The 12,549-nt window shown below is 37.7% G+C and overlaps 1 protein-coding gene across 1 annotated transcript in view; it reads right to left on the reverse strand.

Moving 5' to 3' along the window:
* The window catches only part of UBA6 (ubiquitin like modifier activating enzyme 6), an 86,907-nt gene that overhangs the window by 49,314 nt on the left and 25,044 nt on the right, over nucleotides 1–12,549 (reverse strand). The window contains 4 exon segments of the mRNA NM_001083438.2: nucleotides 1,734–1,814; nucleotides 9,467–9,578; nucleotides 10,117–10,211; nucleotides 12,377–12,405. Of these exon segments, the coding sequence (NP_001076907.1) occupies nucleotides 1,734–1,814; nucleotides 9,467–9,578; nucleotides 10,117–10,211; nucleotides 12,377–12,405 (317 nt within the window).

The raw sequence follows: 12,549 nt of genomic DNA on the forward strand, positions 1-12,549 counted from the left end.
GTGAGTCATCAGAAAAGGGACTGAGGAACAGAGCACATCGAAGTCAGGAAAGGTAAAAACCAAATTCTTAAACACAGTCATAAATGTGTTCTTGAAAGTGATTTTTATTCCATACACACACACAGACACATACTCTGTTCTAAGAAAATATAAAGAAATTGTTCTTGTGCTTATTTTTAGATACTGATAATAAAGAAAAATTCTTAATCTGTAACACACATGATACTGTATAAACTGATATTTTTCCAAGAAAAACTAGCCTATTCATATTTAGGCATAAGAATGTAGCTCATTAAAATGACTTATACTCCCTATCAAATAAAGTCATAAAACGGTTAACAGATTACCTTCTACTTGATCATGCACTGCCTTTACTATTGAAATAGCTATTTACAGCATTCTTTATGAGTCATGAAACAGAAGAAAGTTAGAAACTTTTAAGTTTGCAAATTGAAAAACAATTTCTTTGCAAAACTTTAAAGTATGGATAAATGTATCCATCACACAAACAAAAATTTTAGTTTATAAACTAGTATAATTGGAGAAGGCAATGGCACCCTACTCCAGTACTCTTGCCTGGAAAATCCCATGGACAGAGGAGCCTGGTGGGCTAGAGTTCATGGGGTTGCCCAGGGACAAGGGAGCCTGGTGGGCTGCCATCTATGGAGTCGCACAGATTCAGACACGACTGAAGTGACTTAGCAGCAGCATAATTACTTTATAAAACTTCTCTCCCCTGTTCGAAGTTTAATGACTACTATATATCTTATTCATCTTAATAATTTATGAACTATGGCACAAATGTTCTATAAGGTATATATATGCTATGTAAATACCACAGTCCAAAAATTTTCAGTACATCTATCTGATACAGAATGATGATAGTTCAGTGCCTATCTCAAAGGAACAAATAGCATTTTTCTTTTTTCAAAGGAATAAAGGACTCCAATAAAGAAGTGCAGTTAGTAGTATGCATTCAACTGCAGGGGATGAATTATGATTTGTCCCATCTAGACCTCTTTCCAGTCTTCTGAGTATCATCACTACTTATCTAATTATTTTGGACAAAAATTTCAGAGTCATTCTTGATCATTCTTTCCTTCACAACTCTCATTTATCCATGCTCAATCCATTAGTCTTTTTTACAAAGGATACTTCAAATTCAACAACTTTTCACAATCTCTATTTTCATCTCTTTTGAAAAAGGCACCAGCATCTCTCACTTGGACTACTTACTGCATTAGCCTCTAACAGGTCTGGCCACCTCTATTCTACTTTTACAATTCAACAGTTCTTTCTTTTTGGTCTCATGATCCCTTCATGTTCTTAAAAATTATTGACAATCAAATGAGCTTTTGTTTATGTGGGTTAAATCTACTGATAATCACTGCGTTAGAAAGAAAAGCCAACATAAACACACATTCCTTCAGCTGTTACAGCAATGATATCACCATCAAGTAGACTCTGGAAACTCTACTGCACCCCATAAGAGAATCAAAGTGAAAAAGGCAAATAACATTTCAATAATATTTTAAAAATAGTTTGACTTTGCAGACCCTAAGAAAGGATCTCAGGGACCCTCAGTGTCCTTGGATCACACTTTGAAAATCAAAATTAAAAATATTACTCATGTAAGAAGTTTCTTGTGCAATTCACTGAAAAGCTACAAATTCTAATAGTGAAAGTGCATTTTCTTTGGTAAACTATGTGTCATTATTAAGTGATATTATCACCTTAATTGGAGGGCACTGAGAGCGGCAGAAGTCATTGATCTTCTTCTGCACTGAAAGTTTCATCTCCGTCAATACTACACACTGTTAAGAAGGATACAAGAAATTAAAGGTTAAAAAATAAACAATTATTTTGGTAGTGCACAACTTCTAACTCAGAAGCATCCCAGTTTGCACTCTGCTAAAAATACATTGTTTTCTTTGGAAAAAATACTAACCTACTGTATTCCATTTTAAGGTTAACACCTTCACAGATATAGAACAGCAAAAGTGAAAGTAACATACACTGACATCTCTAGGTATCTACAGTGGGATTGGTTCCAGAACCAAAACCTGTGGACATTCAAGTCCCTTACATAAAATGGCATAGTACATACAGGGAAAAACCTGCCCACACTGAATTCAATTGCCAGTACAGACTTCACAATTAGAAGCAAACCTTAACATTCTCTATGGTATATATGCATCCAAAATGATTGGAGATTTTACTTTATCTGTTACTGCCATGGAGCTGCTAAGCTACTCATCAGAGTGTAAATTAAATGCTAGTTTAAAAGGATAACAATTACATTTTTAAAAAGACACATTAGTTGGCTTAAGTTCAGTTCAGTCGCTCAGTTGTGTCTGACTCTTTGCGACCCCATGAATTGCAGCACACCAGGCCTCCCTGTCCATCACCAACTCCCAGAGTTCACTCAGACTCACGTCAAGTCAGTGATGCCATCCAGCCATCTCATTCTATGTCGTCCCCTTCTCCTCCTGCCCCCAATCCCTCCCAGCATCAGAGTCTTTTCCTATGAGTCAACTCTTCGCATGAGCTGGCCAAAGTACTGGAGTTTCAGCTTCAGCATCATTCCCTCCAAAGAAATCCCAGGGCTGATCTCCTTCAGAATGGACTGGTTGGATCTCCTTGCAGTCCAAGGGACTCTCAAGAGTCTTCTCCAACACCACACTTCAAAAGCATCAATTCTTCGGCGCTCAGCCTTCTTCACAGTCGAACTCTCACATCCATACATGACCAATGGAAAAACCATAGCCTTGACTAGACGGACTTTTGTTGGCAAAGTATTGTCTCTACTTTTGAATATGCTATCTAGGTTGGTCATAACTTTCCTTCCAAGGAGTAAGCGTCTTTTAATTTCATGGCTGCAGTCACCATCTACAGTGATTTTGGAGCCCCCCCAAAAAAGTCTGACACTGTTTCCACTGTTTCCCCATCTATTTCCCATGAAGTGATGGGACCGGATGCCATGATCTTCGTTTTCTGAATGTTGAGCTTTAAGCCAACTTCTTCACTCTCCTCTTTCACTTTCATCAAGAGGCTTTTGAGTTCCTCTTCACTTTCTGCCATAAGGGTGGAGTCATCTGCATATCTGAGGTTATTGATATTTCTCCCGGCAATCTTGATTCTAGCTTGTGCTTCTTCCAATCCAGCGTTTCTCATGATGTACTCTGCATATAAGTTAAATAAGCAGGGTGACAATACACAGACTTGACATACTCCTTTTCCTATTTGGAACCAGTCTGTTGTTCCATGTCCAGTTCTAACTGTTGCTTCGAGATTCGACAGATATACATCACATCTTTGTTTTACGACAGTGTTACTAGTCAAACAACCAAGTTCTGTTATTTAAGATAGCAAATTATCATTTTCAATGCTTACTTTTTTATCAAAACCCAGTGAGATAAGCAAATTAAGTTTTATAATCAGATTTTATCATATCTGAAAAACTCATGAAAGGCCAAAATATTTTATTGCGGTCAATTATCAATCAAAAATGTCAAAAGCAGGTCAAATCTCACAGTCTGGAGCTTTCCTTGATGCTGCTTCCAGGAAATGAATAACTCACTTTCACTACCAATATCTATCTGGGTGTGGATTTAGTTTTATCTAGCTTAGAACACGATGTGCTTCCTACAGAGAGGTAATTCTCCATAGCTCTCCCACTTGGTATTGCCATGAATGCAAGGCTCTGACCATTCTTTACGTGGGTTGTTTCTCAGGACTGCATTCGCCTGGTGCAAACTTGAGAAATGAGATAATGTCTCCCCTGGGACAAAGAACAAGCTTATTCATTGCTTGCTATAAAAAGGCAGGTTCCCCAAGCTCAATGTTCCTTTCTTCTAAAGGAACCCACCACATGTGCAGGCATCCACTGAGCCCTCTGCACAGCACGGGGGAGATGTGGAGGAAGGCAGGAGGAAACAAGGCAAATGTCATGCTCACACTTACCAGCTCAGGAGTAATTAAGTCCTTAGTCTCTGACCCAGGAATCTCATGTTTTCTGCTAGCATCCATGAAACTGTAACAAGCTAACTTATTAGCTTTCAAATTCGGTAAAATCAAATCTTATTAGACTCAGTACATACTGAGTCTAACAGTACTTACTGAGCCTGGTCTGTGTTTCACCAATGCTGGAAAATTCCCAAGCACCGTTTATTTGAATAAGCCTTTCTCTAGAAGTCCAACCCCATGAATTAGAGCTTTTTACTCAAGCTATCATTTTTTAAAATTTCTCTTTCATATATTCTTTCTGTATGCTGTAGTCTCAAAAATATCCTCAGCTCTATCCTTCAGTCCATTAATTCTTACATGCACTGTTTAATCTACTCATTAAGTTTTAACTTTTAGGACTATTTTTTCCATTTCAAAAAGTTCTATTTGTTATATCTGCCTAACTGCTTTCACTAGTATCTTATTTTCATATTGTATATTTAATCTCTTCTTATAAGATTTAGTTTGAACATTTTATAGTCCCCATCCAATAATTCTATTATCTGAAATTCTTGGAGGTTTAGCTCTATTGTTTGCTATATCCACTGACTCTTGATCATGCTGAACTTTTTCCTGTCTTATTATTTTGTATTATGAACACAGCCTCATAGGGGCTTTACACATTAGAATAAACTGTGGCTTGGTTGAGGATATATGCTGCTACATCTTTGAGTTTTGTTTCTTTCTGGCATTACAGTGTATCACCAGCTCAGTACTACGTTTTAACGTTAAGTTCTCAGCTTGGAAAATTTAAATTCATATCAAACTTATGTGAGGGCATGCCTATGGTTAAGAAGTCCCAGAGAAGATCTTTTTTTTTTTTTTTTTTAATCCAGAGTTCCAGAGAGCTCTGTGTGAATCACAACAAACCGTGGAAATTCTTAGAGATGGGAGCTTCAGACCACCTTCCCTGTCTTCTGAGAAACCTGTATGTGGGTCAAGATGCAACAGTTTAAATTGGACATGGAACAACTGACTGGTTCCAAACTGTGAAAGGTGTATGATAAGGCTGTATACTGTCACCTTATTTATTTAACTTCTATGCAGAGTATGTGCTGTGCTCATGTGCTGAGTTGTGTCTGACTCTTTAAGACATTATGGACTGTAGCCTGTTAGGATCTTCTGTCCATGGAATTTTCTAGGCAAAAATACTAGAGTGGGTTGTCATTTCCTACTCCAAGGGAATATTCCTGACCCAGGGATCAAATCTGCATCTCTGGTGTCCTCTGCATTGCTAGGAGAATTCTTTACCACTGCACCACTTGGAGGAGAAGGCAATGGCAACCCACTCCAGTACTCTTGCCTGGAAAATCCCATGGACGGAGGAGCCTGGTAGGCTGCAGTCCATGGGGTCACTAGGAGTGGGACACAACTGAGAGACTTCACTTTCACTTTCATGCACTGGAAAAGGAAATGACAACCCACTCCGGTGTTCTTGCCTGGAGAATCCCAGGGGGAGCCTGGTGGGTTGCCATCTCTGGGGTCACACAGAGTTGGACATGACTGAAGTGACTTAGCAGCAAGAGCAGCACCACCACTTGGGAAACCCATATGTAGAGTACATCAAGTGAAATGTCGGGCTGGATGAATCACAAGCTGGAATCAAGATTGCCAGGAGAAATATCAACAACCTCATATATGCAGATGATACTGCCCTAATGGCAAAAAGTGTAGAGTAACTAAAAAGCTTCTTGACAAGTGGGAAAGAGCAGAGTGAAAAAGCTGGCATGGAATTAAACATTCAAAAAACTAAGATCATGGCATCTGGCCCCATCATTTCATGGCAAACAGAAGGGGAAAAAGTAGAAGCAGAGACAGATTTTCTCTTCCTAGGCTCCAAAATCACTGCAGTTGGTGACTGCAGCCATGAAATTAAGACACTTACTCCTTGGAAGGAATACTATGACAAGCCTAGACAGCATATTAAAAAGCAGAGACATTACAAAGATCCTTATAATCAAAGCTATGGTTTTTCCAGTAGTCATGTATGGATGTGAGAGCTGGACCATAAAGAAGGCTGAGTGCCAAAGAACTGTTGCTTTCAAACTGTGGCGCTAGAGAGGAGTCTTGAGAGTCCCTTGGACGGCAAGATCATCAAACCAGTCAATCCTAAAGGAAATCAAACTTGAATATTCTTTGGAAGGACTGATGCTGAAGCTGTAGCTCCAATACTTTGGCCACCTGATGCAAAGAGCCAATTCAATGGGAAAGACATTGATGCTGGCAAAGACTGAAAGCTAAAGAAGAAGGGGGCAGCAGAGGATGAGATGGTTAGATACAATCACTGACTCAGTGAACATGAATTTGAGCAAACCCTGGGACATAGTAGAAGATAAGAGGAATCTGGCGTGCTGCAGTCCATGAGGTTTTAAAGAGCTGGACACGACCGAGTGACTAAACAACACCAACAAGAGAAAATAGACAAATTTTCTATTCTGATGGTCAAAGATTGTTCTAATACACCTTTTCATTAAGGGTGTAGCTTTCTGAGGTTCCAGAGAGTTACAAAGAGGTGGTAGGCCTCAATTATATATTGTATCTCATACAGACAAATTTTTATCTAGTTTCTGTGTGACCATTCCCAATTCCCAAGAAACGTGGTAACTGAGACAAGCAAACTCTGTCCAGAAAGTGAACACAGCCACAGTTAACTGGTTTCCTTTTAATTATCTATTCAATTTTGGTCTCTGAGCATTTCCCTTATACCATTTTGACCTCATGCAATCACTGAAAAAGAAGTCTATTAAGTAATTCTACTGTAGACAGTCTATTAAATATCTCTAGCAGGATGGATTTCAAGTTATCCAGTTAAGAATGGACAATTACAATAATCTTTAAGTGGGTGTGATACTGTCATTATCATAAGAAATACATATTTTGTCTTCATTCAAGGTTCCTAGCACATAGTTGTTACTGCTCTCGTGATTTCCTATGTAAGAGCTCAGGGGCATCTTTCATTATAATATTTAGTTTTGTTCTTTGGGACATATCTTCACAGTGAAAAAGGTGAAGTAAATGTCTTGTTTTTCATAACAAGTCCTTTCAGACACACCTGAGTTTATGTTAATGAGTTACTTTTGGAAAGCCCCTAAGGATGGGGGCTGGTTGTTAGGGGAATCAACCTTGGGCTGTAAGGTTCAGAACCTTCAGCCCTATCTCCCAGACCTCTTGCGCTGGAAACTGACTTAATCACCAATGGCCAATGTATACTATTATACATTTTTATATAAGTATACATTATATATAAGTCATTTTTGCTTACATAATAAAGCCTCCATAAAAATCCTTGAACCAGGGGCTTCAACATTTGGAGGTACTGGGAAGGTGGCGTACTGGAGAGGCCATGGAAACATGGCACCCATCCCCCCATCCCCTGACCTAGGCATCTCTTCTATCTGGCTGTTCCTGAGTCATAGTCTTTTATAATACAATAAACTCATAATCTAGTAAGTAAACTGTTTTTCTGAGTTTGTGTGCCGCTCTACTAAACTAACTGAACCTAAGGAGGGGGTTGTGAAAACATCTGATTCATAGCCAGCTCTGAGAAGCACATGTAACAACCTGAATTTGCAACTGGCATCAGAAAAGGGCTCGAGGATGTGGGTTCTTATAGCACTGAGTCCTTAACCTGTGGGATCTGACACTATCTTCTCCAGGCAGAGTGTCAAGACAGAATTGAAGGACACCAAGCTAGGTGTCCAGAGTTGGAAAATTGCCTGGTGTACGGGGAAAAGGCATAAACATATAGTCACACAAGTGTCAGAAGTATTGAGATCTTAAGAAACACAGGAGTGCTTTATCCTAGACAATGGGTATCATAATATCACAGGAAAAAATGCAGTCACTTTCAGAACATCCCAGGCGTTGGGAATTTTTGTTTTTATTTGTTACCTAACGAAGACTGAACTGTTGATCCACATTATTTACTTCTGTGTACCTGGGCTATATATTACTCTTTGCCTATGGCCTTAGGACTTTTGCCTGGAAAATCCCATGGATGGAGGAGCCTGGTGGGCTGCAGTCCATGGAGTCGCTAACAGTCGAGCACGACTGAGCAACTTCACTTTCACTTTTCACTTTCATACACTGGAGAAGGAAATGGCAACCCACTCCAGTATTCTTGCCTGGAGAATCCCAGGGACAGAGGAGCCTAGTGGGCTGCCGTCTATGGGGTCGCACAGAGTCGGACATGACTGAAGCAACTTAGCAGCAGCAGCATGGCTTTAGGAAGAGTACAGTGTGCTTTCCTGCTCCTTTACTTTGGACTTGACGATGTGACCTGCTCTGGTCAACAAAATATTAATGGAAGTAACACAAAGAGAGGTTTGAAATGTGCTTGGAACGTGGCACTTGCTCCTTTGTATTTCTGCTACTGGTATGAGACCATGTCTCAGGTAGCCTCCTGGTCCCAGAAGAGAGGTTCATAGACCAGGACTCAGACTGTGGAGTTCAAGTATAGCTAGAACAGCTGAATTCCAACTGACATCCAGAAGCATGAGAAAGAAACGCATGTTGCTATAAACCACTGAATTTGCAGTTTCTCATGCACGTTACTGTGAAAATAGCTGACTGATATAATTGCTTTGTAATTCTTAGGTCCTTGCCCTAAAACAAAGCACTTTAAAGGTATTATTCTAAGTCTTTTAACCTGAATTTTTTGATCTACTTAATAGACTATATTAAATCAGTACTTTACTAATACTTAATGATTTGCCTTCAGTTCAGTTCAGTCGCTCAGTCATGTCTGACTCTTTGCGACCCCATGGACTGCAGCATGCCAGGCCTCCCTGTCCATCACCAACTCCCGGAGTTTACGCAAACTCATGTCCATTGAGTCGGTGATGCCATCCAACCATCTCATCCTCTGTTGTCCCCTTCTCCTGACTTCAATCTTTCCCAGCATCAGGGTCTTTTCAAATGAGTCAGTTCTTCACATCAGGTGGCCAAAGTATTGGAGTTTCAGCTTCAACATCAGTCCTTCCAATGAACACTCAGGACTGATTTCCTTTAGGATGGACTGGTTGGATCTCCTTGCAGTCCAAGGGAGTCTCAAGAGTCTTCTCCAACACCACAGTTCAAAAGCATCAATTCTTTGGTGCTCAGCTTTCTTCACAGTCCAACTCTCACATCCAAACATGATTACTGGAAAAATCATAGCCTTGACTAGACAGACCTTTGTTGGCAAAGTAATGTCTCTGCTTTTTAATATGCTGTCTAGGTTGGTCATAACTTTCCTTCCAAGGAGTAAGTGTCTTTTAATTTCATGGCTGCAATCACCATCTGTAGTGATTTTGGAGCCCCCAAAAATAAAGTCTGACACTGTTTCCACTGGTTCTCCATCTATTTGCCATGAAGTGAGGGGACCGGATGCCATGATCTTCGTTTTCTGAATGTTGAGCTTTAAGCCAACTTTTAACCTTGGAATCTGTCAATAACATCTAATATAAAATGGAGTACTAACCTGGTATTTATCTAAGAAGGAGAGATCTGTGGTTTCATTTAAAGGAATAGAAGATGATGTAACATGAACATATGGATTTAATTCTGCAATATGTTGAAGTACAGCTTCAGCCCTAAAAAAACAAACACATACATACAAAAAAGAAAAAAGACTTTTACTACTCTTTTGTTCAAGAAACACATTCAATTCTTCAAATCTGGACACTTTGAAGACATTAGAGAAACCTAAATGTTACAAAATTTCAATGGGAATTTTAAACTAGAGAGGAAGAAAAGAAGCTAGACTTATTTTTACTATACAATCTTAAGATGTAGCACACTGTCATATTCCAGAGTAAGTCATACAATCTCAAAATATACATACCCTTATAGGCCAATGCTCCTTCATTTTCTTAAGAACAAAGCAATAATAAAGACCTACTTTAACAATCTCAAAGAAATTCATTCCTAAGTAGCAATGTGACAATATTAAAATTTTGAGAAACATAAATATTTACATGTCAGTACTTATTTGTCTGTGGTAGAGTGAATTTATGGTGATGAGTTAAATAGCTAAAACTGAATTGGTATTCTAGATTCAGAAAATGTTCTAAGTAACTGCAACATTAAAAAAAAAATCCTATGATAACACAACAAAATATCTATCTTCACCTGTTTCTTATATTAACAACATCATCTTCACAGAGAAAGAAGTTTGTTCCTAGATCCCATGCTTGGCATTTTTCTGTATCATGAATTGTAAGTGCCTTCAAAAAGGAGAAAAATATCTGTTAAAGTCAGGAGTAAATCAAGGATGTTCACTATCTCCAATATTATTTACACTGGGTTGGAACTATTAGCCTGTGTAATTAGACAACAGAAAGTAATTAAAATCCAGTTAGATCCATTCACAGATAATATGACTATAGACATCTAGAAATCCAGAAAAGATCACGGAAAAACTATTTTATTAGTATTATTTCTTTTATAAACACAACATATTTTTTAATGCCAGTATATTATTTTTTTGCAGAGATCAATGTTGTATTAACTTGAACATACCTTCATTATTCAACTGTGAAATGAGCTAAGATAAATCTTAAAAGCAGGGTTTTGATTACTTAAAATAGTAAAACTGTAATTCCAAGTTACAAAGACATTTATATAACCATATTTCTAGCTATTAATAGCTGTATACTAATGACAGTAAGAATTAACAATACTTTCCACTTATGACAGTTATCAATAACAATTCTCAATTAATTAAGTCAATAATAATTAACATGATGGTCATATTGTAATTCCATATAAACTTACTATATTTTGCTGTGGGTGTGTATGTATGTATTTTACAGATAGTACTGAACCCTAGTTGACTTTAAAAAATGAATACATTAGGCACATTACCATGCACTTACATTATTATGACACCTTTGTATTATGAGAAAAGCTACTTTAAAAAACAGTAAGAGAATTTAAGTTTAGGAAAGTAGCATGTCATATAAATCAACATACATACAAAATTTTTAAAATTCACATAAACAAACTTTTCCAAATGGTCATGTTTAAAGTAAGAAAGATACTAACTGGAAAAAAGATATTTTTAACTTATATTACAAGCCACAAATATGGACACAGGGTATACCAAAATAGAAATATGTAGGGGCCGTCAAAATATTTAAGCATGTTCAACTTTGCTCAAGAATGAAATACCTTTTCTCATTCATCAGCATGGCATAAATCTAAAAGTTTAACAATATGCTCTATTGGTGGGAGTGAAGTGAATCAGGCATTATTGGTGGGCATGTGAAACTGCAAGGAAGAAAACAAAATCAGGGAAGGGAGATCTACTGATTAAAAGAAACCAAGTTCAGTATATGGGCTTTACCTGGATACGGATTAGAACAAATCAAATAAAAGAAAGGAAAATATGAACTTTAACTAGATACTTGATAGTTATGGTAGGCAGTCTTCTATGATAGCCCCAATGATTCATACCTCTTGATATTCAGGCTTTTGTGTTATCTCATCTCCTAAGTGACTATAATGACTTTAATGACTATGGCATATGTGATGGAATGTCACTTCAGAGATTAGGTTACAAAAGACCTGGCACATTACCCTTCTTATCTTTTGCTTGCTTACTCTGATGAAACAAGCTGCCATACTGTGAGCTGCCCTCTGGCAAGGGCCACATGGGAAGGAATTGAGGGTGACCTCCAATCAATAGCCAGCAAGGAACTGAGGTGGGAATGTGAACTGGCACATCCTTGCCACTGAATCCTACCAATAACTACATGAGTGAGCTTGGGAAGCAGACCCTTTCCCCAGCCTCAAGATGACTGCAGGCCCTGCCAATATGTTGACTGGAGCTTTGTGAGAGACGCTTAACCAGAGGAATTAGCAAAGTTACATCTAATTCCTGACCCAAAGAAAGTGATATAAATGCTGTATTTCAAATTGCTAAGTTTTGTTTGACGATAACAATGATATTTTTAAAATGTTAACGTTTTTAGGTATGAAAGTGATAATGTAGCTGTTTTCAAAAAACACCCTTATATTTTAGAGCTATATACTAAAATAACTTAAGAACAACGTAATAGGATTTCTGAAATTTATATCAAATAACTGGGCAGTTAGGGGGCAGTGGGGAATGAGATACATGAAACAAATTTCTCTATGAGCTGATAGCTGCACGTATGAGATGTGTACATGGGGTTTGCTAAAACTATTCGGTTTTTTTTAGTATAATTTTGAAATTTTCTATAATAAAAAGTATTATTAAAAAAGGAAAATAGAGAATTAAGACAATTTTTCTACTAAATGAAGAAGCAATAATTAAGCCAAAGTATAAATAATATTATCACTACCGATGAGGGGAAAAAGAGTTCATAAAAGTAATTCTTCTTATGAAGGACATTTACCCACTTACCTTAATCCCTGCAAGAACAAGATTCTTTGCTATAAAGGGGGAAAAAAAAATAGCTTAATATTAGGAATTGTATATTAGATATGTTTTCATGGAGTCTGTTCATATCTCTGACTAATTTTAACTCTTTTACTACTTTAAAAATATCAGTTTCTTAGAAAATAGAGATGAACAAA

Source organism: Bos taurus, chromosome 6 (assembly GCF_002263795.3).
Source record: "Bos taurus isolate L1 Dominette 01449 registration number 42190680 breed Hereford chromosome 6, ARS-UCD2.0, whole genome shotgun sequence".
NCBI lineage: Eukaryota > Metazoa > Chordata > Mammalia > Artiodactyla > Bovidae > Bos > Bos taurus.